At 44.7% G+C, this 26,917-nt stretch overlaps 2 protein-coding genes and 1 pseudogene across 4 annotated transcripts in view; 2 read left to right on the top strand and 1 right to left on the bottom strand.

Annotated features, from left to right (window-relative positions):
- Positions 1-8,424: 8,424 nt before the first annotated feature.
- TEX46 (testis expressed 46) lies at positions 8,425-11,139 on the bottom strand. Of its 2 annotated transcripts, XR_002083526.2 has the most exons (3): positions 11,086-11,139; positions 10,833-10,995; positions 8,425-8,830 (listed from the first exon to the last, which is right to left on the bottom strand). XR_002083526.2 is itself a non-coding variant. In XM_019461740.2 (2 exons), exons 1-2 carry the CDS (start codon positions 11,022-11,024, stop codon positions 8,534-8,536), a joined length of 489 nt encoding a protein of 162 aa, XP_019317285.1. In that variant the 5' UTR covers positions 11,025-11,078; the 3' UTR covers positions 8,425-8,533. The 2 variants fall into 2 exon arrangements, 1 of the variants encoding a protein (XP_019317285.1); XM_019461740.2 differs by lacking the exon at positions 11,086-11,139 and having other exon boundaries at positions 10,833-11,078.
- Positions 11,140-12,223: 1,084 nt separating this feature from the next.
- Positions 12,224-13,494, top strand: LOC109274373 (ubiquitin-40S ribosomal protein S27a-like; annotated as a pseudogene).
- Positions 13,495-16,236: 2,742 nt separating this feature from the next.
- KDM1A (lysine demethylase 1A) overlaps positions 16,237-26,917 on the top strand; it is a 64,443-nt gene continuing 53,762 nt past the window's right edge. For both annotated transcript variants that reach the window (XM_053898824.1, XM_053898823.1), the window contains exons 1-2: positions 16,237-16,729; positions 24,815-24,980. In XM_053898824.1, coding sequence (XP_053754799.1) covers positions 16,376-16,729; positions 24,815-24,980 — 520 coding nt within the window. In that variant the 5' untranslated portion in view covers positions 16,237-16,375. The remainder of the gene's footprint in view (positions 16,730-24,814; positions 24,981-26,917) is intronic.

Below are 26,917 nucleotides of genomic sequence, written 5' to 3'. Positions count from 1 at the left end.
GCCTGGACAGCACCACGTGATCCAAGATGCTCCAGGCCGGAAGAGGAACGCTGTCTCCAAAAGGAGTGTCTGGCAAGCCCAGTGTGCAAGAGAGATGACCCACAGGCCTCCCAGACCTGTCCATCCCCCACACCAGCTCTTCAGCTGCCTCTGAGGAACCTCAGGCTCCAAGGAACACAGTTTGAAGACTTCCAGGGGTCAACCTAGTTGTTAAATATGCAGATAACCAGTTCTGTCACTGCCTGTGTAGCCTTGGGTAAGGCATGCCCTCTTTGTTTCTTCGTCTACAAAATGGGGATAATAGTATCTTGGTTACCATGAGGGTTAAATTGCAGCGCGATGGTAAGCAGGTCGCCCCGGACCTCGCACTGAGTAAGGGCTCTGTAAAGGCCCGTTTCTTGTTATAACCTAGCTTTGTGCCACAACCTCTGCGTCAGAGATCAGATCTTTCTCAGTGAACATTCTAGAAAGTTACTGTCCATTGATTTTATTTTTTTAAGTTTATTTATTTTTGAGAGAGAGAGAGTGGGGGGAGGGGGAGAGAGAGAGAGAGAGAGAATGAGAGAATCCTAAGTAGGCCCCAAGGTGTTAGCGCTGAGCCTGACTCGGGGTTCAATCCCATGAACTGTGAGATCGTGACCTGAGCCAAAATCAAGAATCAGATGCTTAAATGAGACACCCAGGTGCCCCTGTCTGTTGATTTTCGTTGGCCCAAAAAGAGAAAATATATTAGCTTCCTGACACTCGATATGGCTGCACATTGGGATTACCGGGAGAGCTTTGAAAAACCACTGGTGTTTGGGTCCCACTCTACAGATGCCCAGGGGCGTGGCTTGGTGATTCTACCCTCTGGTCAAGGTTAAGAACCACCGCCCCAAACCAGTGTGTCTCCAACCCACTTTAAATGTGTATAGGAACAGCCTGGGGGGGGGGGGGGGTGGGCAAATCAAGCTGCAAGTTCTGAGTCAGTGAGTCGGAGCAGGACCCAGGATCCTGCTTCTCTAACCAGCTCCCAGGTGATGCCGATGCCAGTCCACGGACCACATTTTGAGCAGCAAGCTCGTGCTGCAATTCATGGATTGCACCAACTTCCATATCACTGTGTCAGTAGGGCCCCACAGTTGCCTCCCAGCCACCCCGTCATTGACAGGGCTTGATTCTGTCCACTGTGCTGATGCTTAGGGTCTGGTATGTAAACGGATGGAGGCAGGCCTTCTGGATCTTAGTCTGTATCCCCCGTGGCCTAGAAATCTGGGCTGGCCTAGAAAATAGGCTAAATTAGGACGAGAAGAGGGCTGGGTGTGATTTTGCCCAAACTCCACATCATATGGCTGGTGAAACAGGCTCTGAGAGGGGAGGTGACTTCCCAGGGTCACACAGTAAGTTTAGTGACAGCGGTGGGGCTGGAACCCTCGTCTTCTCTTCTATTATTGTACCTGGCTGCTTGGTCCATCTTTGCTGAGGCTCAAGCAGGGTGGGAAGCCTGCCTCTGGGTCACAGATTGAGTGCTGACTGTGCCAGATATAGGTGCTTAGTGCTTCCCGTGTTTTCTCCTTTGGTTTTCACAACAGTCCCACGAGGCATATTCTGTTCTACCCAGGAAGTGGCAGGAACAGGATTTGGACCCAGGAGGCCTGCTTCCCAAACACGATGTACCTCCCCTGTTGTCTCCTTTTCAGACCATGAGGTCCTCTAGGGCAAGGACCATGTCTCACTTCGGTTTGTGTCTCCAAACCAGAGCTGAGTATATGAATCAGTCCACCCCGGGGTTCTAGACCTCTGTTGATAAAGATCCTCACCCCCAGGACACCAGCTACTCTCTGAGCTCCTCCCTGGCCCCGTGCCCCAAAGCAGCCACTTCTCACCAACCCAGATCAGCCTCTCCCCCTCCCAAGTGAGTGGTAATCCGTAGCATGTCATACAGCAGAGTGGCCACAATGTGGCAGCAGACGCCCATGTGTAAAATCTTTAGGCCCCGCCTCAGCCTCCTCCGGAGGCTCATCTGTTCATTGAGTGCTTCCCTTACTCCAGGCATTTGTCCCAGAGCTTTCCTTGGCTGAACGAACAAAGATAATCCCCACAACAGCCCTGTGAGGGAGGAGTTATTCATCCTGTTTATACATGAGAGATCATATTAGTCCTTTGCTTAAATAACCTTCCACGGCTGCCCACTGCTCTTTGGAAAAATAAAAATCGGACGCTTGAGTCAGACTGCCAGGGTTCAAATGCCACCTCCACCATTTACTACTTATTTAACTTTGGTTGGGTTTGTTGGCTTCTCTTGGACTTCAGTGTGCTGACCTGTAGAGAGAGTAGTAAATAAAATAGAGCCTACCCCCTTGTGGTGGGAATGAGGATTACATGAGCTAGGACACCCAAAGTGCACAGTCCTGAGCTGGCACAAGTAAGTCCTCAACAAATGTGAGCCAGTGTGATGACCATCGGTCCCTCCCAGTACTCCCCGCTCATGACCCTGCTGGTCTCTTCTCTCTCTCTCTCTCCATCTCCTGTTTGCCTACTTTCCCCGTCTCCCCTGGCTCCCCTCCCCTTTTCTCTTCCTCCCCACCTTTCTCCCTCCAGTTCCAGAACTCATTCTAGTTGTCCTAACATTTCTTGGAGGTGTTTTCTGAGGCCTCTTCCCTGTGGACCATGTTCGGGTTTTTAGAACTCAGAGCAGGACTTGGTACACAGAGGGGCAGGAGGCTCCAGAGTTCAAGCGCACTGTGGACTTCTGAGATTCCTGCTGGGTTCCTCTTTTTGCCCCCTGTCCCGAAACTTTTCTTCTGAGGTCAACTTCTCCATTTCACATGCTCCCCATATTATTTTGAGGTCACTCTCTTGTCCCCAGATCCACTCCAGAACATCCCCAGAGAAGGAAAACAACTGTCACTACCCTTACCATCAGGATTAGGAAGAACGAAGAAAGCGCCTGAAAACATATCAAGGATAAATTAAACTTGAAAAAGGAAAATATCTCTCCCGAAGGATCTGTGAAGATACTTAGCATCTTTCCCAGTCAGGCCTGGATTGATTAATTGGTTCATGTGTTTGCACATGTATCCATTGAGTCATCCAACAGACACCTATGGAGGGTCTACCGTTCACCAGGTCTTACACTCAGGTCTAGGGGAGGACACAAGGGCAACAAGTACTCACCATCAACGGGTTTTTTTTAGGATTTATTTAAGTAAGCTCTACACCCAATGTGGGGCTCGAATTCACACCTCCAAGATCAAGAGTCGCATGCTATTCTGACTGAGCCAGCAGGGGTCCCAATACATATTTTCTTGAGCCCCTACTAAGTGCTGGGCACTGTTTGGGGTGCTTGAAGCTATCTCAGTGAACAAGACAGATAAAGATTCCCTGACCTTGTGGAGCTTACATTCCAGCAGAGGCAACAGGATCTAGATACGTGAAGTGGCATGTTAGAAAGTGTTACGTGCTACGGAAAATAAATAGAGCAGAAGAGATGGGTGCATTATAGTATTAAACCGGGAGGTGAGGATGGCCTCACTGAGAAAGAAATGTCTAGCAAATCACCTAAAGGAAGTAAGGGAGTTGGGAATATGGCCAGCAGAGGAAGAGAGTCCCTGGTAGGGGGAACATGCAAAGGGCTCTCGGACGGTGAGAGTGTGCCTGGTGCACTGAAGGAAAAGCAGGGACACTGGAGGCTGGAGCACACTAAGTGAGGGGCAGGGCGGGAGGCCGGGTCAGAAAGGTAATGGGGGACCAGGTCGTGGAGAACTTCATAGGCTGCGGGAAGGACTTTGGTCCTCACTCCGAGTGACATGGGAGCCATTGCAGGGTTTAGAGCAGAGGAGTGCTCTGCTCATGACCCAACTCACATTTTTAAAGGACCACTTGGGCTTGTGTGTTGAGAGCCAACTGGAGGGCCAGGGCAGGGGTGGGGAGACCAGGCAGGAACTTGTTCAGAAGAGAGATGGTGGGGGTCTGGAAGTGGAGGCAGCTGGAGTCGCAGACTCTGGACATGCTCCAAAGGAGCCAGTAGGGCTCACTTATGAATTAGAGCAGGACATGAGGGAGAATGAGAGGACCAGGAACAGCTCCAGAGCTGGGTTGGGTTTTTTTTTTTTAAGTTTACTTATTTGGAAAGAGAGACAGTGCAAGTGGGGGAAGGGCAGAGAGAGAGAGGGCGACAGAGAACCCCAAGCAGGCTCCATGCTGTCAGGGCAGAGCCTGATGCGGGGCTCGAACCCCCAACCCATGACCTGAGCGGAAACCAAGAGTCAGACACTCAACCGACTGTGCCAGCCTGGCACCCCAGCTCCAGAGCTTTGGGCCTAAGCAACTGGAAGGGGGAAGCCTGTGTGTGGGAGGGGTTTGGAGCAGAATTTTGAGACGTGCAAGTATCGACATAGGTAATTGGATATTTGAAATAGAAAATAATCAGAAAATAGCAGATAATATTTAAAGCCATCACCAGGGAGTGAAACGAAGAAGGGGTCTGAGGACTGAGCCCTGAGGTCCAGGAGACGTGAGTGTTGGACGACCGCAAACGCCACCAAGTCATGGAGGTTTGAGGGTCTGGGCACAGCTGGAAACATCCAGCTGGCGTATGCTTCAGAAGACCCCCCCCACACACACACACACACCTACTACTCTGTTGTTTTATAGGCAGTGTGACGTCAGCCTTGTAAGTAAAGAAAAACCGGTCTGAGCTCAGGCACCAGGGAAATTGCTTGCAGTGCTGAAGCCACCTGAAGACACTGAGGTGAGTGGAGACCATGTGGAATCATTTCAGCTTTGGGGAAGGGAGCCCCTCTGGAGCCCACCTGCTGTCATCTCACCGCTAGAACCTGGAGTGCGCTCCCAGGGTCTTCCAATAGTAATCCACATTGTTTTTTTCAAGGTCCATCCCCTGACTAGGGCTCATCAAACACGAGTCTGACCACCAGGGATAGAAAACAACAGGGTAGAAATCAGCTGGTCTCGTAATGGGATTTCCAGTGGTTGTTGGCAAAGCCAGGGGAGACGCTGTGGAAGAAAGGGAGCCTAGAGTGTTAGTCCAGAGCCCGTCGCAGAGGCCTGAGCCATGGAGTCCATACCAGACGCGAGGACCTCTCTCCAAATCATAAAACAGTTCTGGGGTACAAAGCGCACCGCTCGATACTCTGCCAGTGGGCCTTAACACCATCTGAGCGAGGGATGGGAGCATGGTTGTGGAGGCCCAACCAACAGCTGTCGTTGGTTGTGGCCAGGGAGGAGCAATGTCCAAGCCACCGTCAGAGGGTGAGTCACTGATCAGTCTCCTCTGGCTGGGTATGGTGGGCAGGGGTAAGGGTGAGGCTATGTTCAGTACTGTGATAGGTTCGTGCCATGGGCATTGGCCTGGACAGCTGCTAGAGGCTGTTTGAGCACTGCCTGTCCAAATCTGGAAGAGAAGGCAAGAGGATATTTAGCCCTCCATCTTGGTCTGCTTGCTTATGTTCTTGCTAGATTAGCTGCGGTCTATCATATGCCTAGATGCGCCAGATGATTTGTCCTTTCCCAGAGCATTGGCCCTGTAGGAACCCAGGAGTCGGCATTCTGCCTGACACATCAGGTGTGCGCCCCCTCTCTCCCCTAGGTGCCCACAGAGGATGATGCACAGCTGATGTAGCTGCACCTGGAGCGAGCCATAGCAAAGCTCCATTGGACTCACTTGGCTGCAGGTGGCGAGTGGGGAAGCGCAAGTGAATTCTGCGTTGACAAGGCCCACGACTGGGAGGCAATAGCTATAAACCGAGTTCCATTGTCACATTGTATCATATCGGGGAATTTTAGCCCACGGCCAAGGTGCTCATCAGAACCTTAGGAGTCTAGATGATACCTGCTTGGTGAAGAGAACAGCCACCCCGTGTTCTAAACCGGGTCTATGGTGGTCAGAATCCATGGCAACCAATTTGCGGGTTGTGCACTGATCAGATCCCAGAGTCATCGTGCTACACCTCGAGCCACAGGCCAGCACTTCTGGCAAGACGTACTCTGTGAGTGCCAGTGACATCATAGGTAAGTGGATTCTCCTCGGGCCACCTCAGACCTCCACGCCAGTTTTTTGTCATTGTGGTAGGTCCAGGCATGGATCTAGAACACCGAGTAGATGTGATGCCTTGTAGTTTTGATCAGTTTTTCTGTCCAGAGACTCTGTCAAGGTGCAGTGCCTTATTGTGAGCTTGTTCATTATCACATACAGATGGAGTTTGTGGCTGAATTGCTTTATCTGTTTCCACAGCAGAGGTTACCATGTGGATATGCTCCTAACGCTCCAGTTCTGGGTGGTCCAATGGCCTGGCCATACAGCAAGGCCATCAGCAGTGGACCGGGACGCTGTGTGAAAGGGATGCTTTACAAAGGTGTGAACAGTATATATAGGGAACCCACAAAGATAGTGTGGTGCCCTGGGCTGGAAAAATGGAGGGGATGCTACCACCCTCCCCTGGCTCCAAAGGAAACCTGGAAGAAGAAGGTCCTGTAAAGAGAGCCTCCCTGAGAGGAGTGATCCTCTGTGAAGGAGCCCAGCCAGCCCTAAACCAGCCTGAGGCAAAGGGTGGAGAGTGCACTTGGAGAGGCAAGGAGAAGATGTTGGACCCACAAGGGAGGGTTGTGATTTTACGTAGGGAGGTCCTGGGAGTCCTCAGTAAGAAGGAATCATTTGAGCAAAGACCTGAGGGGATGTGGTAACTCACCTAATGCTCACAACAAGCAATGAGGTTGGTAGCTCTACGCCCCCCCCCCATTTTACAGTTGAGCAAACTGAGGTACAGAGAGAATAAACAACTTAGAATTGTCCGAGATCACACAGCTGGGAGTTGATGGAGTTGGGATTTAAAGCCAGGCAGTTAGGGTCCAGAGATCCTGCTCTTAAGCAAAATAGGATATAGGAGAGCCATCCTAAAAGGAAAGGGCAGAGAAAATGTCAGGACACATAAGACTGTGATCATCAGAGATGCTGTTTCTTGAGCACTGACTATATACTAGCCACAGTGTTGGGTGCTGTGGGGCAATATACAGATGAACAAGATGCTGAGCTTGCCCTCAGAGAGTTTATAATGTAGTTGAAGGGTGGGGAGGCAATGTGGAAATGTGCGCAAATCAGATCCCAGCAGATTGTGGTACATTGAACTGTAGATAAGATGCTGGGAGCGCACGAATGACAGAGACTACAGCTGGGTTAGGGAAGCGTCCTGCAGGCGTGGTTCAGGAAGCACTAAGGATTGTAATAGCAGCAAGGGGAAGATAAGGGATTCCAGGGGAAGAAAACAAGTGAGCAAAGATGTGGAGGCATTTGGGGGATGACCAGTCGTCTGGTTTGAGCAGAGATGATTTAGGTGGGGCTCCAACAAGACACTAAAGCCACACTGGATCCCACAGTGAGGTCGTGATTTCCTTCCCAGGGCCCCTTATGGAGACGTCTTAGCTTGGTGCTAGCATATCTCTCAAACGCTAATACCTGCTAATCTCTCTTTTTAACCCGAAGTTCCCGGGCTCAGACGCTTCAGCGGACAACCAAGCTCCAACTGGCATTTTAGTAACAGTGTTCTGTCTTCACTGTCTTTTTTTTTTTTTTGGGGGGGGGGGTATGTTCTTTTTAAAAAAATTTTTTTAAATGTTTATTTATTTTTGAGAGAGAGAGACAAAGCATGAGCTCGGGAGGGGCAGAGAGAGAGGGACACTGAATCCGAAGCAGGAGGCTCCAGGCTCTGAGCTGTCAGCATGGAGCCCAACATAGGGCTCGAACCCTTGAGCTGCAAGATCATGACCTGAGCCAAAGTCGGACGCTCAACCAGCTGAGCCACCCACGTGCCTCTTGACAGTTATGTTCTATTTCAGCCAAATGATAGAGCCTTTTAATGTACAGATAATAATTGTTATTTTTAGTATCACTTTCCTTCACAGATAAATTTATTTAAGGAAAAAACACTTTAAAGGGACAGTATCAGGTTAAACATTCAGGCGGTTCATGGCTCTGGCAAAAATCACAAAGCGGGTACCCCAATGACTGATGTTTAGGGTACTCTGGCACAAGGTATAAAGCATGTGAGGGAGAGTAAGGGGTAGGGGAAGCCTGGAAAGGGGGTCAGATCATGGAGGGCCTGAACAGCATGGCAAGGAGTGTGGCTTTTATTCGGTCAACCAAAGCGAGGCATAGGCTCAAAAATAGGCAGTGAACTCGCCCAGAGCTGTGCTTGGCAGGCCTTGGCTCTGGCCTCTGAGCAAAAGGGAAGGGGAAAACTGGGGGCGGGGGCAGCCATTGTAAGACTCAAGGTGAACAGGTAGAGGGCCCTGAACTAGGGTTAAGGTGGCCCAATTGAGAGGAAGAGCTGGGTTCTGGAGCCCTGTCAGGTTGTATCTTAGAATGCTGTCCGGCTGACCTAGTGAATACTGATTTCTTTTCCAAAAGTGATCAGCCTTTCAGCCTCGAAGTATGCTCTCCAGTGTGGTTTACTGAGAAAACTCACTAGTCTCTGACTGGGTTTTACTGAGTAAGGGTAACATCAGAAGAGGCCAGCCCACCCCAATCTCTCTGACCTCATTAAGGGGAATTCGAAGTACAATCAGAGATGATGGAGAAAATTGAGTCGTGCCTCCTCAGTCTGTGTTTCCTCATGGGAAAAGTCCGCTGCCGGCTTGACCTCCTGTGGTGATTCATTCTATTCCATACAGCGAACATCTGATTTTCTAAGACCTTCAGCTTCATTTCGCTGAACATAAGCCGTTCAAGGACCTTGTCCTGGAGGGCAAAGCAGGCGTGTAGTCTCTCGACTTCTTTTGTGTTCATGACGCAGCTGTTGGGTTTCGCTTCAGGTGGCTTAGGTTTCTCTGCCTCTTCCTAAACTCCCCCACCATGAGAAAAGGAAACCTTAGTTAATAGTGATTTGTAAACGTCATGTTAATCAGTCCTCACAACCAGCCTGCAAGGAGAGCATCTTTGCCACACCTGGTGGGTGAGAGATTTGGGGTCTAGGGAGGAAAGGTCCCTTTCTCAGTATCATCCAACCCGCGTTTGGGAGCTCCCTGAACTCCCAAGTATGGGGACCCATACTTGCCTTTTGTTCATAGGAATAAATGTGATGGCCCAGTAATCTGCACTCACAGGGGACATAAGACACTTAACCCAGATATATCTGTTTCCAGAGCTTGTGTTTCACAGTGTGCCCTTCTGAGACTTGAGTCAGGCCTCATAAAATCACCAACTGCCAAGTCTCAGTATATCTCTATAATCCTCATCTGTCCCCATGCAGTTAGTAATAAAATTTTTTTCTTTAGAGTTCAGCTACAAATCCCTCATCTTTAAAACCATTTTATTTTTTTAATGTTTTAATTTTTTTAAGTTTATTTATTTTGAGAGAGAAAGCATGAGTGGAGGGAGGGGCAGAGAGAGAGGAGAGAGCCAGAATCCCAAGAAGTCTCCACACCGGCAGCGCAGAGCCCCACGCAGGGCTCGAACTCACAACTGTGAGATCATGACCTGAGCTGAAGTCCAAGCCTTAACCACCTCTTGATTTCGGTTCAGGTCATGATCTTGCAGTCATGAGATGGAGCCCCACGTCAGGCTCCCCACTGAGTGTGGAGCTTGCTTGGGGTTCTCTCTCTCTCTCTCTCTCTCCCTTTCTCTCTCTGTCCTTCCCCAACTTGTGCACATATGCGTGATCTCTCAAAATAAATAAACTTAAAAAAATAAATAAAAGTAAAGTTAAATATTAGGGATGCAAGACAAGTGACTATTACAGCAAATACCCATGTTTCCATTCCAGCTTAAGAAATAAAATATGATAAATGTAATGTGAAGTCCCCTGTGGATCCTTCTCCTAGGGTTTCCCTCCCTCCCTGAACCTCATCTCAACTGCAGTCCTGAATTCAGTATTTATTTTTTCCATACATTTCTTTATACCAGTGGTTTTCAATGGGAGGCTCTTTTGCCTCCCTACGGGACATTTGGCAGTGTTTGTAGACATTGTTGGTTGTTACGAAAAGGGGGTGAGGGATGCTATTGGCCTCTGTGGGTAGAGGCTAAAGATGCTGCTTCACATCCAACAGGGCACAAGACAGACCCTTGAAATAAAGAACTATCCAACTCAAAGTAGCAATGGTGCAGAGGTTGAGAAATCCAGCCTTAATATATCTTCATTATACATAGGCATCCATAAACAAGGCAGGGTATTGTTTTGCATATTTTTTTAAATTTTGTATAAAACATGTCATAATCTGGGTACATTTCTATTGTTTTCATTATTCTAGAGATGTGTCTATGTTACACAGGTATCTTTAGCTCATCTATTTAAAATTCTCCCGCTTTAAAGTAGTTGTTATTGTTGTCAAACCATGGTGACTGACATCAAACATGAAGCAGAAGAGTCTGGGATGGTCCCTATTTTTATTCTTTATAAGTTTTCCTCTTTTTTTCTTTTTATTGAAGTATAATTAATATACAGTGTTATATTAGTTTCGGGTGCACAATATAATGATTCGACGACTGTGTAGATTTTTCAGTGCTCATCAATGTAAGTGTACTCTTAACCCCCTTTATCTATTTCACCCCTCCCCCCACCCACCTCCCCTCCATCAATGACCAGTTCTCTGTATTTTAAGAGTTTGTTTTCTTGTTTGTCTAGGGATGGTCCCTATTTTACAGCCAAGGTAACTGAAGCCTTGTGAAGGAAGTGCTTCGTCCTCCATCACCCAGGTGGGAGCTGAAGAGCAGGGGCTTAGACCAGAGCTGTGGATTCTTCAATCTTGCCCCATTATCCTGACATCTTCCCTGTCCCCCATCCTCCAGTCTAGCTGTAAATGTCCCATCATCCTTAGCTGAAGCTAAGGCCCCTCTCGCTCACCTGCTGGGGTTCTAGGGGGGTGGGCTGGACTTCATGCTTGACCAACCAGTTGCTAAGCAACAGCAGAAGGAATAGGAACCCAAACAAGGCTGGCTTATAGCTGATCAGCCAAGCCACCAATGCTCCTATGGTGCCCGAGGAAGCAAGTGTCCCATGGAGATTCCTAAAAAGAAGCATTAGTTCCCCCAACATTATGGCTTGGAGGCACCCAGGCCCCAAGACCCTGCCTTGGTGACCCCTCTAGGACAGTTACCCTCCATGACAGGAGCTGTGGCTGCGCCCTCCTCCAAGTCATAACCAGTCCCCCTCCCAGCTGCCGCATAACAATAATATCAACTACTCCTATGTCTTAAGCAGCCACTATGTGTCAGACTTTGACAGGCAGTTTGCAAACAATATCTCATGATGTCCTCACAAGAGCCAGGTGATGTAGGCCTTAGTGATACCTCATTTATTCAACAGTACTTCTGGGCCTGGCCACTGGGAATAAAATGGCCAACAGCACAGAGCCCCTACTCTCATAGTGAGGGAGTCTGCAAAGAAAAGTTACCCAAGATCTGTAAATAAGGCAAAAAGATTACATTGAGCTTGTTCACAGTCACGCTAGAATATTGTCCAGCTGGTCTACCTGTTGGTCACCTGATGCTTTAGGGGAAGGTAACTTTGTTTGACTTACTGTTTGATATTGATTAGGGTACTGACTCTGTAAAGTCAGATGTTAACTTTTTTTTTTTTTAATTTTTTTAACGTTTTTATTTATTTTTGAGACAGAGAGAGACAGAGCATGAACGGGGGAGGGGCAGAGAGAGAGGGAGACACAGAATCGGAAGCAAGCTCCAGGTTCTGAGCCATCAGCCCAGAGCCTGACGCGGGGCTCAAACTCACGGACCGCGAGATCGTGACCTGAGCCGAAGTCGGACACTTAACTGACTGAGCCACCCAGGCGCCCCAGATGTTAACTTTTTAAAAATTGGATAAGTTGCTCCAGCAATTACATTACTGGGTATATATCCAAAATAACTGAAAGCAGGGTCTTTTTTTTTTCTTAATTTTTATTTATTTATTTTTGAGAGAGGGAGACAGTGAGCATATGTGAGCATAGGCCAGGGGTGGGGACAGAGACGTGGGAGGAAGGAGCAGAGAGTGGGGGAGAGAGAGAGCATCCCAAGGTCCGTGTTGTCAGTGCAGAGCCCAACGTGGGGCTCGACTCCACAAACTGTGAGATCATGACCTGAGCCAAAATCAATCATTGGATGCTCAACCGACCGAGCCATCCAGCCACCCTGAAAGCAGGGTCTTGAAAAGATATTTGTACACCCATGTTCACAGCAGCATTATTCACAATAGCCAGAAGTGGAAGCAACCCCCAAATCCAACAACAGATGAATAGATAAACAAAATGCTGTATATACACATACAATGGAATTATTCAGTCTTAAAAAGGAAGGAAATTCAGAAAACTCTGTTGGTTGTTGCAGTGCTCTCCTTTCCAATCCACCATCTGTGGCGGAAGGTAGAACCACTGTCAAGAGGCACATTTTCATGAAAACCCTTAGGGGAAAGACCATCACTCTTCAGGTTGCACCATAAAATACAGTAGAAAATAAAAGCCAAGATCCAGGATAAGGAAGGAATTCTTCTTGATTAGCAGAGACCGGTCTTTGCTCGCAAGCGACTGGAAGATTGACGTATTTTGTCTGACAACTACGTTCAAAAGGAATCCAGTCTTCATCTTGTGTTGAGACGTCGTGGTGGTGCTAAGGAAGAAGTCTTCCACCACTCCCAAGAAGAAGCAGCATAAGAGAAAGAAGGTTAAGCTGGCTGTCCTGAAATACCGTAAGGTGGATGAAAATGGCAAAATCAGTCATCTTCATCGGGAGTGATGTGGCGCTGGAGTTTTTATGGCTAGCCGCTTTAACAGACATTATCGTGCCACATGCTGTCTGACCTATTGCTTCAACAGACTGGAAGACAAGTAATTATATATGTGTTGATAAAAGACATGAACTAACATTAAAAATGTTTTAAAGGAAGGAAATTCTGTAACATGCTACAACATGGATGAACTCTGAGATTATGCTAAGTGAAATAGGCCAGTCACGAAAACACAAAAGCCATTTGATTCCACTTAATATGAGATATCTCGAGCAGGCAAATCTACAGAGACACAAAGTAGAATGGTGGTTGCCAGGAGCTAGGAGGCAGGGGGAAATGATGAGTTGTGGTTTAACGGACACAGAATTTTATACGAGGAGAGTTCTGGAGATTGTATAACCGTGTGAATATCATTAACACTAGTGAACTATACACTTAAAAATGGTTAAGGTGATGGGTGCCTGGGTGCCGTTGTTGGTCGGGCATCTGATTCTCGATTTCCACTCAGGTCTCACGGTTCCTGCTGATAGTGCAGACCCTGCTTGGGATTCTCTCGCTCCTCTCTCTCTGCCCCTCCCCCATGCACGCGCCCTCTGTCAAAACAGATCAATAAACTTTTTTTAAAAATGTGTAAGGTGAGGGGCACCTGGGTGGCTCAGTTCATCAAGCACCCGACTCTTGATTTCGGCTCAGGTCATGATCTCACAGTTTGTGAGTTCAAGACTCACATCAGGCTCTGCACTGACAGTGCTTGGGATTCTCTCTCTATCCCTCTCTCTCTGCCCCTCCCCCCCATGCGTACTCCCTCTCTCTCAAAATAAATAAACTTAAAAAATGGTTAAGGTGATAAAGTTTATGTTATGTGTATTTTACCACAACTTTTAAAAATGAAATAAATTAGTTATTTCTAGGAAAAAATGAGTAATTGCAAATCAGTTTTTTGCAAATAGAGGCAAATGAGTTCTGTCCGATAGAAAAGATAATACCAAAGTCTAGTTTTATGGCCTTGTAAGACATTAACCATTTTTTTCTTATTCCAGAATTCTGTTTTCCACTGACTAGTGACTATAGATCAGCTTTTCATAATTTCTTTCGTTGTTGTTGTTTTAATGTTTTTTTATTTTGAGAGAGAGAGTGGGGAGGAGGGGCAGAGACAGAGGGATAGAGAATCCCAAGCAGGCTCCACACTGTCCGAGCAGAGCCAGACATGGAGCTCAATCCCATGAACTTTGAGATCGTGACCTGAGCTGAAATCAAGAATCAGACGCTCAACTGACTGAGCCACCCAGGCGTCCCTATATTTTCCTTTGAACCAGTGTTATCATCTTGCTGGTTCTCTCAATAACGCGTTAAACAGGGGCGCTTGGGTGGCTCAGTCGGTTAAACATAGGACTTCAGCTCAGATCTCGTGGTTTCTGGGTTCAAGCCCCACGTAGGCCTGGGTGCTGACAGCTCAGAGCTTGGAGACTGCTTCCAATTATGTGCCTCCCTCTCTCTCTGCCCCTCCCCAACTCATGCTCTGTTTCTCTGTCTCAAAAAAAAATAAACATAAAAACATTTTAAAAATAATGAGTTAAATAAATCTTTGACATATGCTCATTATTTTGTATGAGAGTTCTTCATGTTCAAATGTCAATTTTAATGGCTATGATATTTTAATATATTGAATTAGTGGCCACTTATTGGGCCTTTAGGTTAGTTCTTCTTTATTGTTATTATATATAACCTGAGGTAAACAGCGTTAAAGTTAAATCTTTGTACACATACTTACATCTTTTCCTAGAATGTCTTCTGTAAAGTGGAATTGCTAGGTCAAAGGATACATATATTTTAAAAATCTAATTTTAAGTTTTATAAAATTATTAAATGTGCAAACAATGTGCGTTTAAAACAGTCTTTGATCTCCTATCTCACCCCTTCCCATCCTCAAATTATATGACTCAGATAACTTGTTCCAACTTTTTAACTGTTTCTTCTGGCATTTATCTTGATATATCTAAATTGTATGCTTGTAGTGTTAATTCTTGATTTCTCATTTAACATTACATATTATCTTTTTATGATGGAAGATGAGGATTTAGCTCCCGTGCAGAACCTCTCCCATTCCCTTTTCGTCCCTGCTCTGTAAACCCCTCTCATCTCTCTCCTCCACAAATTTTCTCTTTTCTCCATTCTTTCAATATAATTCCATCACTTTGGTGAAAACAATATTCATTATGTTATTATGGCCACATCAGTGTAGTTCATAGCTGAGCCATATGTTGTACTATGACTACACCTTTTTTTCTCGCCCAGCTTTTAATTTTCCTGAACTTAACTGCCTTCCTTTTTTTATTTTTGTTTGCATAGTTAAAAAAAAATTCAACTTCAGTGAAGTGAAATTGACATAAAGTAAAATATAAAAATATATACAGCATAGTACAGTGAGTTTTGGCTAATGTGTACACCATCCAATCAGGATAAGAAAACATTTCCATCACCCCAGCAAATTCCCTCCTGCTGTTTTGTAGTCAACTCTCACCTTCATCCCAAGGGATCACTGACTGGATTCTAGCACTAGAGATTAGTTTTACTAGTTCTTGAACTTCATGTAAGTGGAATAATTTTTTGAAAATTACAATTTGAAGGAGCACTTGGGTGGCTCAGTCAGAAGAGCATGTGACTCTTGATTTCACAGTCGTAAGTTGGACCCCACGCTAGGTGTAAAGATTGCTTAAAAAAAAAAGACTAAAAAAAAAAAAATTATAGTTTGAAGAGAGAGATGTGTAAAAAAGCAATTGTAGTTGTGCGTAATAAGTTGAAACAAGCTTGAAGAAGACAAGCTGTTCCAGTGTTCGGTCACTAAAGGAGTCCTGGAGGAATTGAAAAAAATAAGTCACCACCACCATCTGCAGCACTAGAAAGAATTAACCTGGAGTAGAAAGAGGTGTTATGTATGGAACACATAGGGAGTGGGAGGAGGTATGAGTGAGTGAGAGCTAATGGGAAGGAGGTCGACAGAAGAATATGAACACAGCCCTGGAGGCAACAGCAATCCAGTTTGGACTCAAACCTGGGTTTCCTAATTTCTGTCCATTTTATTAGGAGGAAACTCACTTGCTCTCCCAAGATTTCCCATGTCCAAGCCGGACAATTGCGAAACAGTAAGATGACTTACCAGTTACATTTCTTTTCTCCTCACTAGACTTGTAAGCTCTTTGAAAGCAAAAACTTCATCATTAAACCCTTGTCACGTAGTAAGCATTAATAAATATTGGTTGAGCTGACGAGTGAATGAATGAATGAATGAATGAATTTATGTATGTATGCAAGTCCCTGGAGGGAATGGTCACCCGCGGAGGTGCAGTCTGGCCCCCAAGCCCTAGGAGCGAGAAGGTGCTGGGGCCAACTCCAAAGGCCAAGGCGACGCTCTAGGAAAGCATCGTGCTCCGTGCCGTGGTGCCGCTCTAGCCGCGAGGATGCCACTCTATGGCAGCGGGGGAAGGCGGGGCTGTGGGCGTCTCGGGCCTTTTTGTCCGGACGCCGCGGGAGCGCGCTCAGCGCGTGCGTACGCCGTGGCGGTTGGCAGCGAGCTACCTGCGCGAAGTGAGGCGAGGCGAGGCTGCTCCGGACTCACGGACCGACAGACAGAGCGGCCCCTTCGGCCGTCGGCGGCCAGGCGGCCCGAGATGTTGTCTGGGAAGAAGGCCGCGGCGGCGGCTGCGGCGGCAGCGGCCGCGGCGGCGGCCGGGACGGAGGCCGGCCCCGGGGCGGCGGGCGGCGCGGAGAACGGCTCTGAGGTGGCCGCGCCGCCCGCGGGCCTGTCGGGCCCTGCCGAGGCCGGGCCGGGGGTGGCGGGGGAGCGCACTCCCCGCAAGAAAGAGCCTCCGCGGGCCTCCCCTCCCGGGGGCCTGGCCGAGCCACCGGGGTCCGCCGGGCCTCAGGCCGGGCCTACCGTCGTGCCTGGATCTGCGACCCCCATGGAAACGGGAATCGCAGAGACTCCGGAGGGGCGACGGACCAGCCGGCGCAAGCGAGCGAAGGTGAGGCGCGAACCTCTCCCGCACGCCGCAGACCCCGGTTGCTTGGCTTCCTCTAGGTTGTCCGGCCCCCGACGACCCCCACCGCCCCCTTGTCTTGGGCCTCGAGCCGCACGCCCACCCAGACCTCCCAGCCCGTCGGGTCTTCACCGCGCCTCCCCACCAGCTGGGTGGGGGGGGGGGGGGAGAGGGAGGGAGGGAGGGGAAGGGCTTCGCGGGTGTTGAAAGCAGTCTTTGTGCCGGGACCCGGCCGTCTTGGGAAGGGGGATTGGCGGGGAGGGGTGGTTTACTCCTTGCGTCTGTGCACCTTTTCATTTTCTGGCCTGGGAAACATGGCTCCCTGACGTGGAGTCCTGGTGGGCGCTGTTGGAGACGGGCATCGCCTGTTGGCCCGCGGATGTGTCTGGAGGCCTCTCGGCGGTGTTTCAAGGAGTTTCAGCTGGGCGCGCATTGGGGCTGGAGGGGCATGCTAAAGAAATGGCCTTGGCTATGGAGACCGAAAAGAAACGAACATTTTGGTTTGTTTGTTTCCAGCCCTGCTGGGCGCTAGTTTTCCTCTTTCCTTTTATTCTCTCAACGATCTTTTGACTTAGGGTTGTTTTTTTTTTTTTTTTTTAAACCGGCGAGGAAGCTGATAATGTCAATTAGTCAAGGTGCAAATACCTAGGGAGGAAAAGACTTGTCACGGAACAGAATATACAGACGGCAGCTGCTTCACATCTCTGGGTGCCAGATGCCGTGTGTTCAGAGAGTCGCTTACGTTTTATTTTTGCTCAGCAGCAGTGGGCAGGTTTTGTGAGCCCCACGTTAGGAAATGAGCAAGCTGAGGCACACAGTTTAAGCAGCTTGGCCAAAGTCACCCAGCTAAGTAAGTGGCAGAACTGGAAGCTGCGTTTCCGTTGCGAGGAGGCAGCCTCAGCCTCAGACAAAGGACCACATGGAACACCCGACGGTGCAGGGCACCAAGGCAGTACCAGGAGCAGACTTTTTAGACTTGGGTTTTTTCTGGAGATGTATCCTTTTAGAGTACATGTTTAAAATCGTGCGATTTTATAAGTTACGCATACAGCTGTAATTTTTAAATGCATGTGCCGAGTCAGTGTGAGCTTCTTGAGATGGGTTATTACCCAGACTGAGCCCTCAGATTCAGCCGCCCGCTGGAGAGATCTCTCTGCAAGAGTAAATACCCCGCGCTAGAAGGAGGAAAGGCTTTTGGCGGCTTTTACCAAAGCGTGGGTTAGAAAAGACACAGATGGGAGACTCCCAGCCCCCAGAAATGAGCTAGAGGGCAGAAGCCCGAGCGTTTTTATTTTACTATTTCAATACAAAGTATGGCTAGAAAGCATGTGGTAAAACATTTCTTAAAAACGTTTATTGAGATAGTTCATATAGGATACAATTTACCTTTTTCAGGTGGTACGACCGAATGGTTCTTAGCATGTATTCACAAAGTTTTGCAGCCACTACCACAGTCAGTTTTAATGTTAGGACATTTTCATCACCCACAAAAGACACTTGGACCACTGGCAGTCGTTCTTGGTTCTCCACTGCCCTAGCAGCCACTAACCTACTTTCTGTGTGGGTTTGCCTGTTCTGGGCCTTTTATGTAAACAGAATCATAGAATATGTGGTCTTTTGTGTCTGGCTTTGGTATGTTTTCGGGGTTCATCCATGTATTTCCATCTGGTACTTGACACAACTCCATGGCATAATAATATCCCGTTGTATGGATATACCGCATTTTGTTCATCCATTCATCATTGTGGCGGACATCTGGGTTTCCACTCTTTGGTTATGTGTGATGCTGCCGTGAACATTTATGTACAGCGTTTTGTGTGTGTGAACGTATGTTTTCAACTCTCTCGGGTATATAGTTGGAGTGGAATTGCTGCGTCATATGGTATCTCAGTGTTTTACTCTTTGAGGAGCTGCCAAACACTTTTCCACATCAGCCACACCGTTTTACGTTTCCGTCAGCAGCAGATGAAGGTTCCAGTTCCCCCATATCCTTGTCTTGAGCTCTCCTAGTGGATGTGAAGGGGTGTCTCATTGTAGTTTTCATATGCGTTACAAGGATGACTGATGATATTGAACATCTTTTCTTGTGCTTATTGGCATTTGTTGTATATCTTCTTTGATGAAATGTTGGTTCACATCCTTGGCTCACTTTAAAATTGGGTTGTCTTTATTGCTGAATAGTCAGAGTTCTTTGTGTATGGTGATTGCAGAAGTTTTTTATTTTAGTGTCCAATTTATCTTCTTTTTGTCCCTTTTGCTTCGGGTGTTTTGTTTTGTTTTTAAGTTTATTTATTTATTTTGATGGAGCATGAGCTGGGGAGGGGCAGAGAGACTGGGAAAGAGAGAATCCCAAGGAGGCTCCTTGTGGTCGGCGTGGGGCCCAGCGTGGGGCTCAAGTCCATGAACCAAGAGATCATGACCTGAGCTGAAATCAAGAGTCAACGCTTAACTGATTGAGCCACCCAGGCACCTGGGTGTTAGATCCAAGCTTGAGTCACCCAAGCACCTGCTTCTGATGTTCGTTCAATCCAAGAAACCATTGCTTAATCCAGTGTCATGAAGATTTACTTCCATGTGTTCTCCTAAGAGTTTTATAGTTTTAGCTCTTGGATTTGGATCTGTGATCATTTTGGAGTTAATTTTTGTATGTGGTATGAAGTAGGAGTTCAGCTTCATTCCTATCCATGTGGATATCCACTTGTCCCAGCACAGTTGAAGACTGTTCTCTCCCCCCTTTGCATGGTTGGCATCCTTGTTGGTTAGCCCTAAATGTAAGGGTTTATTTCTGGACTCTCAGTTCTGTCCCACTGATCAGTATTTTTGTTCTTGTGTCTGTATCGCACTGTCCCGATCACTGTAACTTTGTGTAATAGATTTTGAAATCAGGAAGTTTGATTTTTCAACTTTGCTCCTTTTTTTCAAGATTGTTTTGGATGTTCTGAGACCCTTGCATTTCCATATGAATTTTAGGATCAGTTTATCAGTTTCTGCAAAAAAAAAAAAAAAAAAAAAAAAGGCAGCTGATATTCTGATTGGGATTGGCTTGAGTATGTAGATTTCTGTCTTTGTAATTATCTTGTGTTTATTTTAATTCCCATTATACTGTTTTTTCTATTGTGATTAGCTTTGAAATTCAAGAGAAAAGTGGGTCACCTGTTTATTTGGGGGAGCAACTAAGAAGGAAGAAACTGGGGACACTGACTTATTCCTAGCCAGTCTTGGGAGCCAGAGAAAACAGACCTCAAGGGATAGAGTATCCATTAAAGGAAGAAAAATCGAGCTGAGTCCATTGTAGTAGATGGGCCTTACTTCGAGAGTTCTGAGGTATATGTAGGGGTCTTTCTGTATTTGTAGTTATAGATATAACAGACGTAGATACAGATGTATTGTATATATCATATATATATACATGTGTGTGTATATATATATATATACACACACACACACACACACACAATTATGTAACTAAAACCAGGTTCAGGGTATTGGAAGGGGTCCATGCATTTGAGGGTCCCTGAAGGTTAAGTTTTGTAAATTTCAGAATAAATTCACCCAAGTGTGTATGCTAACATTATGGCAAAATATTTAAGGGTTGGAATTGTTAAGTTGGGCTGGGACTTTAGGGACACTTCAGCATTCAGCTGGCCTTGAAAAGGTGCAGAATTTAGAAAAGTATTCTGAAAAGGACAGACTTTTTGGAATTGATTTTTCTTGCTATGATTCATTTTCCTTAGGAAGATAAACTCTACCTTGTAAGGCTTTTAGGTTTAGATACAATGTAAACAAAATACAGTGTCTGGCTTATAGTAAGGTGCCCAGTAATTAAGTATTACCAGTGGAGAAAGGAAGTGAAAAACGCTTGGCATATTATGCGACAAGGTTTGAGAAGCAGCAGGGAGTCCAGAGTGGAAAACTGAATGTTGGGGACAACGGGCAAATGAATTGGAAATGAGGTTTTTCTAGGAGCAAGATAGGAGCCAGAGGGATCAGTAACGTTTGGGTTGTAGAGTCATGTTCAGGTTATAGACAAACACTAGATCTGTGTGTTCAGTATGGTAGCCACTAGCCCATGTGACTGGTACAACTGATGAAACTGAGTTTTTACTTTTGATTTAAACTTAAATTACCACATGGTAAGTGCTCAATAGCCACGTGTGGCTGGCTAGTGCTGCCATGGTGGAAGTGCAGATGCAAAACGTTGCCATTATCATAGAAAATTGTATCAGACAGCACTACACTAGACTATGAAATGCAGACCTTAAGTGCTAGGACAGTTCAGAGAATGGAAAAAATATATTTGTAAGTTTGGAATAGTTAGGAAATAATTTGTGGAGGAGGGGCGCCTTGAATTTTAAGCATTGGATTAACAGAAAAAGCTTTTAGGAAATTTAGGGATCAGTAGAACATTGAGGAATTTTTCATTAGTGTATTAGAAAATGGCTAAAGGTGTAAGTTTGCATAGTTAGAGCCAGAAAGTTTATACCTGGTTTGAAAAAGTTGGCGTTCATCTTTTAAACTATCTGAAAATAACATGTATGGATTTGGAAAATCAGTCTGGCAGTTGTGCCCTACTGAATTAAAAGGACTAAAGATTCAAACAAAAAGACTGGGGCTTTAAGGTGATTGGGAAGTGGATGAATCATTGTAGTAAGGGTGAGGGAGAGACTAGAGATGTAAATTTGAGAGTTGTCTGTGTAAAGGTGAGAATAATTACCCTACTGACTTATATCTGTCTATTGGATATCTTTATGTCCTTGTTTGTAAGTGGTTGTAGAAGTTCCAAAGTCTTTGAGGATTTTACTTAAGGATGAGAGGTTCCCACTCCTTTGTGTTCAAAGTATCTGTTCCTTTGCTCAGGGGAATAGTTTTTATTTTTTTATTTTTGAGAATTTGTATGATTCTTTCACTTTTTTATTAAGTTGAGAACTTTTTTTTAAGCTTATTTATCTTGAGAAAGGGAGAGAGAGTGTGTAGAGAGAAAAGAAAGCAAGTGGGGAGAGTCAGAGAGAGAGAATCCCAAAGCAGACTCTGCCTGCCAGTGCAGAGTCCATTGCAGGGCTCGAATTCACCAACCCCAAGATCGTGACCTGAGCCAAAATCAAGAGTCCATTGCTCAACCTACCGAGCCACCCAGGCACCGCCCACTAGAGAAACTTTTTTTTTGTAAGTAATCTCTACACCCATTATGGGACTCTGAACTCACGACCCCCAAGATCCAAGAGTTACACGCTCCTCCGACTGAACCAGCCAGGTGCCCCTCTTTTTTACAAAATAAAACTTTATATGCAAAATTTCAAAATAAAGTACTATTTGCCTGTCTTATATTCAGTTTAAATTTATAACCTTTATTTTAGTTGTCAGGGTTTCAGAAAATGAGGCTTTTTTTTTTTTAATAGAGCCAAATTTGAGAATGGAGGTTAAACTTAATAGTTGTAGTCTTATTTAAGTCTCAGAACCCAATTTTATTTCTGTACTTTGTTTATGAAGCATTGTGAAGACCCAGTGCTTGATAAGTAGTACAAAAGGTTGTTTTTTAGCTTGCCTAGCCATTTCAGGATGCTGCCTTGGTTGAACAGATTGCAGAAGAAATGTCATTCTTAGGTCTACCCAAAATTTACCTAAGCAGTACAAGTTCATGTGTTGTTGGTCTCCAAAGTACTAACACATATAAGTGTGTATTTAAATGAAATCCTGAAGAATTTTAGGGTTCTGTGGAACACAGATGGTTTTTTCTTGATATTATTGTTTTTAAATACTACCTTTAGATATTTTTGCTCCTACTTCTAGATATTTTTCTAATCTTCCCCCCCCAACCCCCCAAAAACTAAGAACTCTGTATTCCTTCTTAGTAGCTACTACTTCATCAAAACGTTGGATTAAACAATGTTAAAAAGATTGTTTTTGCTGCAAAACTTCTCGGTAACTTTAATGTGCATTGTGGTTCTCCTAGAGGGGCCTGTAAAGAATGCAGTACTTCCCAAACTTGATCATGGATTCCTTTTCCTTCAAATAGTATAGTGTCTTGTGGAACATCCTTTGGAAAGAGCTAAACTACTGCAGTAGAAAGGATCTCACATTATTGTTTCAGAATTTGCACATTGCCCAGTTCCATGGTAGGCGCTTATTAAGTGATTATTGATTAAATGGATGAGATTGATGAGCAGAGGATTAAAGAGCTGAATCTTTGGGGGTAGGGAGGGGTCAAGCACTATTGAAAGCTGAAAGAAGAAAGGATACTGCATACTTTAAACATATATTACATTTTCTGACCCCTCTCCCTCTTTGAAACTTTTCCCATGCTGCTTTTTTGCCCATTGTCCTGAGGTTTGCTCCTACAGTTTATCTCAGTCAAGTAGAATGAAGTTTCGTGTCTAGACTTCTGGAGGTTTTATTGTAAAATCTTTCTGTGAGATGATTTGCCTGGTAAGAACCATTAATTTGCAACTGGAATTTCAGCTTATTAAGGGCAGGAAGACTCTCATTTATAATTGTTTTCTCCATTGTGATCATGTACTCAGTGTTCCATATTTGATAGATGAATACTATTATTTGTGTGTTTAAATAAGAATCTTAGAGCATGGGTCAGAACTGTTCAATTTATCCTTAATTTTTGTTTCCATTTTCTGACACAATCCCTCTTACCTTCCCTAGCCTAGCCACCCACTCCCCTGCCCACCTGTGGTCATGTCATTTAAAAAAAAGAAAAAGACAGATATAAAAGCAGCCAGCCATATGGAACTATTTCAAAGATATTTCAAAAGTTAAAATAGATTACATTTGCTGTAATCCCCAGGACTATTAATTTCAGAAATCTAATAAGTTAGGTACATTATTTGTGGAGACCATACTGTCTTTGCTCTGTCTCCATAGCTAATAAATTTTTATTTTATTCATTTTATCTTTTAATTGAATCTGAATAGAGAGCTGTTGTTTCTGTGGCTTTCTGGAATGTTTTTTAAGGGTGGGAGTCACAGTGACATTTTGCCGGTGTTCTAAGGTTGGTGACTATTTGTAATACCGTTTACATTTTGGTAAACAGGTCCATTATAATCTTCCCTATCCTAATGGCTTTACCCCTGATAAGGCTTCCTCTTTCTACTTACTACCTGGTTCTCTCCTTTACACTTAGAATATGAATTAGTAGTATGACCTGTGGTCTCCATTTCCGTTTCACTTCTTAATTTGTTATATTAAGGTTTCTTTGCTCTCATTGTTCAACTCTCTTAGGTCAACAGTTATTATTTTTTAATGTTTATTTATTTTGAGGGAGTGGGGGAGGGGCAGAGAGAGGGAGGGAGAGAATCCCAAGCAGGCTCCATGGTGTCAGCGCGGAGCCTGAGGCGGAGCTTGATCACATGAACTGTGAGATCAAGTCATTGGTTATTTTTTAAGCAAATGTACCTTTTCATAGTTTCAATTTGACTGTTGCCATTTGTGGTTTTTATTACCTGCCATTTTTCCCCATTTGGTTTCTGGAATTTTGCTGTTTTGCCATGGAATAGAAGTACAGGCTTGACATTTGACAGACTTGTTATTCTAGTTGATTATATTTTTATCTCAGGGTTATTTTAGTCTTTTGTTGAAACTTCTAGTGTGATTATGATGTATACATACATATGTATAGATATGCCTACAAACACACTCACACACACACATTTTAAAAGGTTTTAGGAGTTGTAAAAAGCCTCAGATCCACTGCTCTAAATGTCAGTACTATGATGTAAAATTGATAGGTTGGGGTAAATGTGAACCGACATGAGATTGTTTCATGAGATATTTTAGGGTTTTATTTTGTTTTATTTATTTAAGTAATCTCTGCACCTAGTGTGGGGCTTGAACTCATGACCCTGAGATCAAGAGTCCCATGCTCTTCCAACTGAGCCAGCCAGGTGCCCTGAGATTTTGTTTTTAATAACTACCTATTATGGTCTAGCTTGTTCCTTGTTATTTACTTATTTCCCTTAAAATTTGAAGTTAAAAAGCCATTCACATTCACTGATGGTTCCACATTAAGTCCCTGGTTTTAGATGTTCACTGTATTTAGCTTTCCCTGGTATAATCTCCACATAGGTAGAGTACAGAGAGATGGATGAAAGCTTGGCCAACCTCTCAGAAGATGAATATTATTCAGAAGAAGAGAGAAATGCTAAAGCAGAGAAGGAAAAGAAGCTTCCCCCACCACCTCCTCAAGCCCCACCTGAGGAAGAAAATGAAAGCGAGCCTGAAGAACCATCTGGTGAGTAATAGTAACCAACCAGTTTTGTTTTATCCTGAAAATAAGAGTAAATGAGTTAAATCCTATTCTACAGTGTTATTTATGTCTTTATCTTTGGTTTATATTCTGATATTGGCCATGTGTGTCAGTAGTGCGTGTATGTATGTGTAAATATATATGCACGCACGCATACATGCATACATACATATGTAGTTAATACTGATATTCTTTGTGTGTGTGTGTACATATATAGAAGGAAAGTAAAAGATGGGGATGGAAGGATAGTGGCAGTATAAGGCACGCGGAAAGTTGGAGAAATAAACAATTAGAGAAAACATACAGAAAACCAAATCCAAAGAACCAAACCCCTCAGATTTATCTCTGATTTAGAGTTTGTAGATAGAAGGGTTCAGAAATTACTCTGGTTAAATCACATATGTATCACATGGTTAGATACTTTCTGATTAAACCCTCAGAGTGGGGATCAGTTTTGAGAATATCCTAGTGAACAAATGTAAAAATATATTATGAGGTCAAAAAGAAAAGGCCTAAGTGCCTGTTACTGTTTAGTATTGAGCCCTCCAGTCAAAGGAATGGTAGAAGAAAAGGCTATGAAGAGATTCTAAACTCACACAGTCTTCCTATGACAGTGGAAAGATTATTGGAGACTATAGTATTGGTTTCAGAACTTCAAACATCTTTAAGGAATTCTCACTAACATCCCCTCAGATTGAATCCTACTGACGATACCCAGAGCAAGTAGGGATACCCTTCTGGTTTGGATAAAGCAAACAAAAGTAGAGACTTAATTTTTTGTATCTTCTGTCCTTAATGGCATTGCATTAATTCTTCTTGACTTTGAATTTTTACTAAGTTCTTCTTAAAATACATTTTATATTTCTGTAGCTCCAGGCCCATTTACCTCTTCAATTCTTGTAGTCCTGTATCTTTTAAAAATAGAATGTTTGTTTCAGATCCCATCTGCTATATCTTGCGTGACTTTCATAGGTACCCAGATATAGACATACTTAATTTGAGAAGTTTTATCTTTTGTTTTAGTTTTTTTTTCCCCTCCTCTGTAATGTTATATAAATCACCACATGTTATTTAAAATAATAGGGTTGGGGCGCCTGGGTGGCGCAGTCGGTTAAGCGTCCGACTTCAGCCAGGTCACGATCTCGCGGTCCGTGAGTTCGAGCCCCGCGTCAGGCTCTGGGCTGATGGCTCGGAGCCTGGAGCCTGTTTCCGATTCTGTCTCCCTCTCTCTCTGCCCCTCCCCTGTTCATGCTCTGTCTCTCTCTGTCCCAAAAATAAATAAAAAACGTTGAAAAAAAAATTAAAAAAAAAAAAAAAATAGGGTTATTACTGATGTATCCTTGAGAAAATTACAAGTCAGTTGTTAAATTAATTTAGATTTAGAATTTATCAAACAGATTCTGGCCAAAACTCTCAAAAATTAAAGCTTGTAATTTTATAGCAATTATGATAAAAACACAGTTTGAGAACATTGAGAACAAGATGATTAAATTCTGGGTTCAATTTATCTTAGGAATCAGGGTTTTTCTAAGAATGGCTTTCCTAAGACTTTCTTAAAATGACCTCTTGGGCACCTATTGGGAGTGGTATATTAACTCTGGAACTAGTGTCCCTGAGGCAAATGCAGCCTTCCCTGTACCTCAGAACACCTCCTCTCTTTTTGTTGGTATTTTTTTTCTTTCTAGTCTTTTACATTTAGCTCTCTTCCTTTCTTCGTGTCGTTGCCTCCAACTCCTCCCTTGATTCTCTACTCCTTTTTCTTCTGTGTTCTTTGGTTCTTGCCTTTCTTTTCTTCTACCTTTGCTGTAGACTTTCTGGTGAGGTACTGGGGAAAAGTCTTTTGATATCTGTCATAGGTCAAGAGACTACTGATTTCTTGGTTCGAAGGCTCTAAGTATTCTTCAGTAGATGTATTTTAGATG

This window comes from Panthera pardus, unplaced genomic scaffold (assembly GCF_024362965.1).
Source record: "Panthera pardus isolate Hobbes unplaced genomic scaffold, ASM2436296v1 HiC_scaffold_11, whole genome shotgun sequence".
Taxonomy (NCBI): Eukaryota; Metazoa; Chordata; class Mammalia; order Carnivora; family Felidae; genus Panthera; species Panthera pardus.
Note: the sequence above shows the minus strand (reverse complement) of the source record. Positions and strands in the feature narration are given on the sequence as shown.

What these genes read in the sequence shown, in the direction of transcription:
- TEX46 (XM_019461740.2), bottom strand. Translation starts at nt 11,024, where the DNA reads ATGTTGGGGGAACTAATGCTTCTTTTTAGGAATCTCCATGGGACACTT. An exon ending in CCCCCCTAGAACCCCAGCAG is followed by an intron (nt 8,831 to 10,832) that starts GTGAGCGAGAGG and finishes GGGGGAGTTTAG; the next exon opens with GAAGAGGCAGAGAAACCTAA.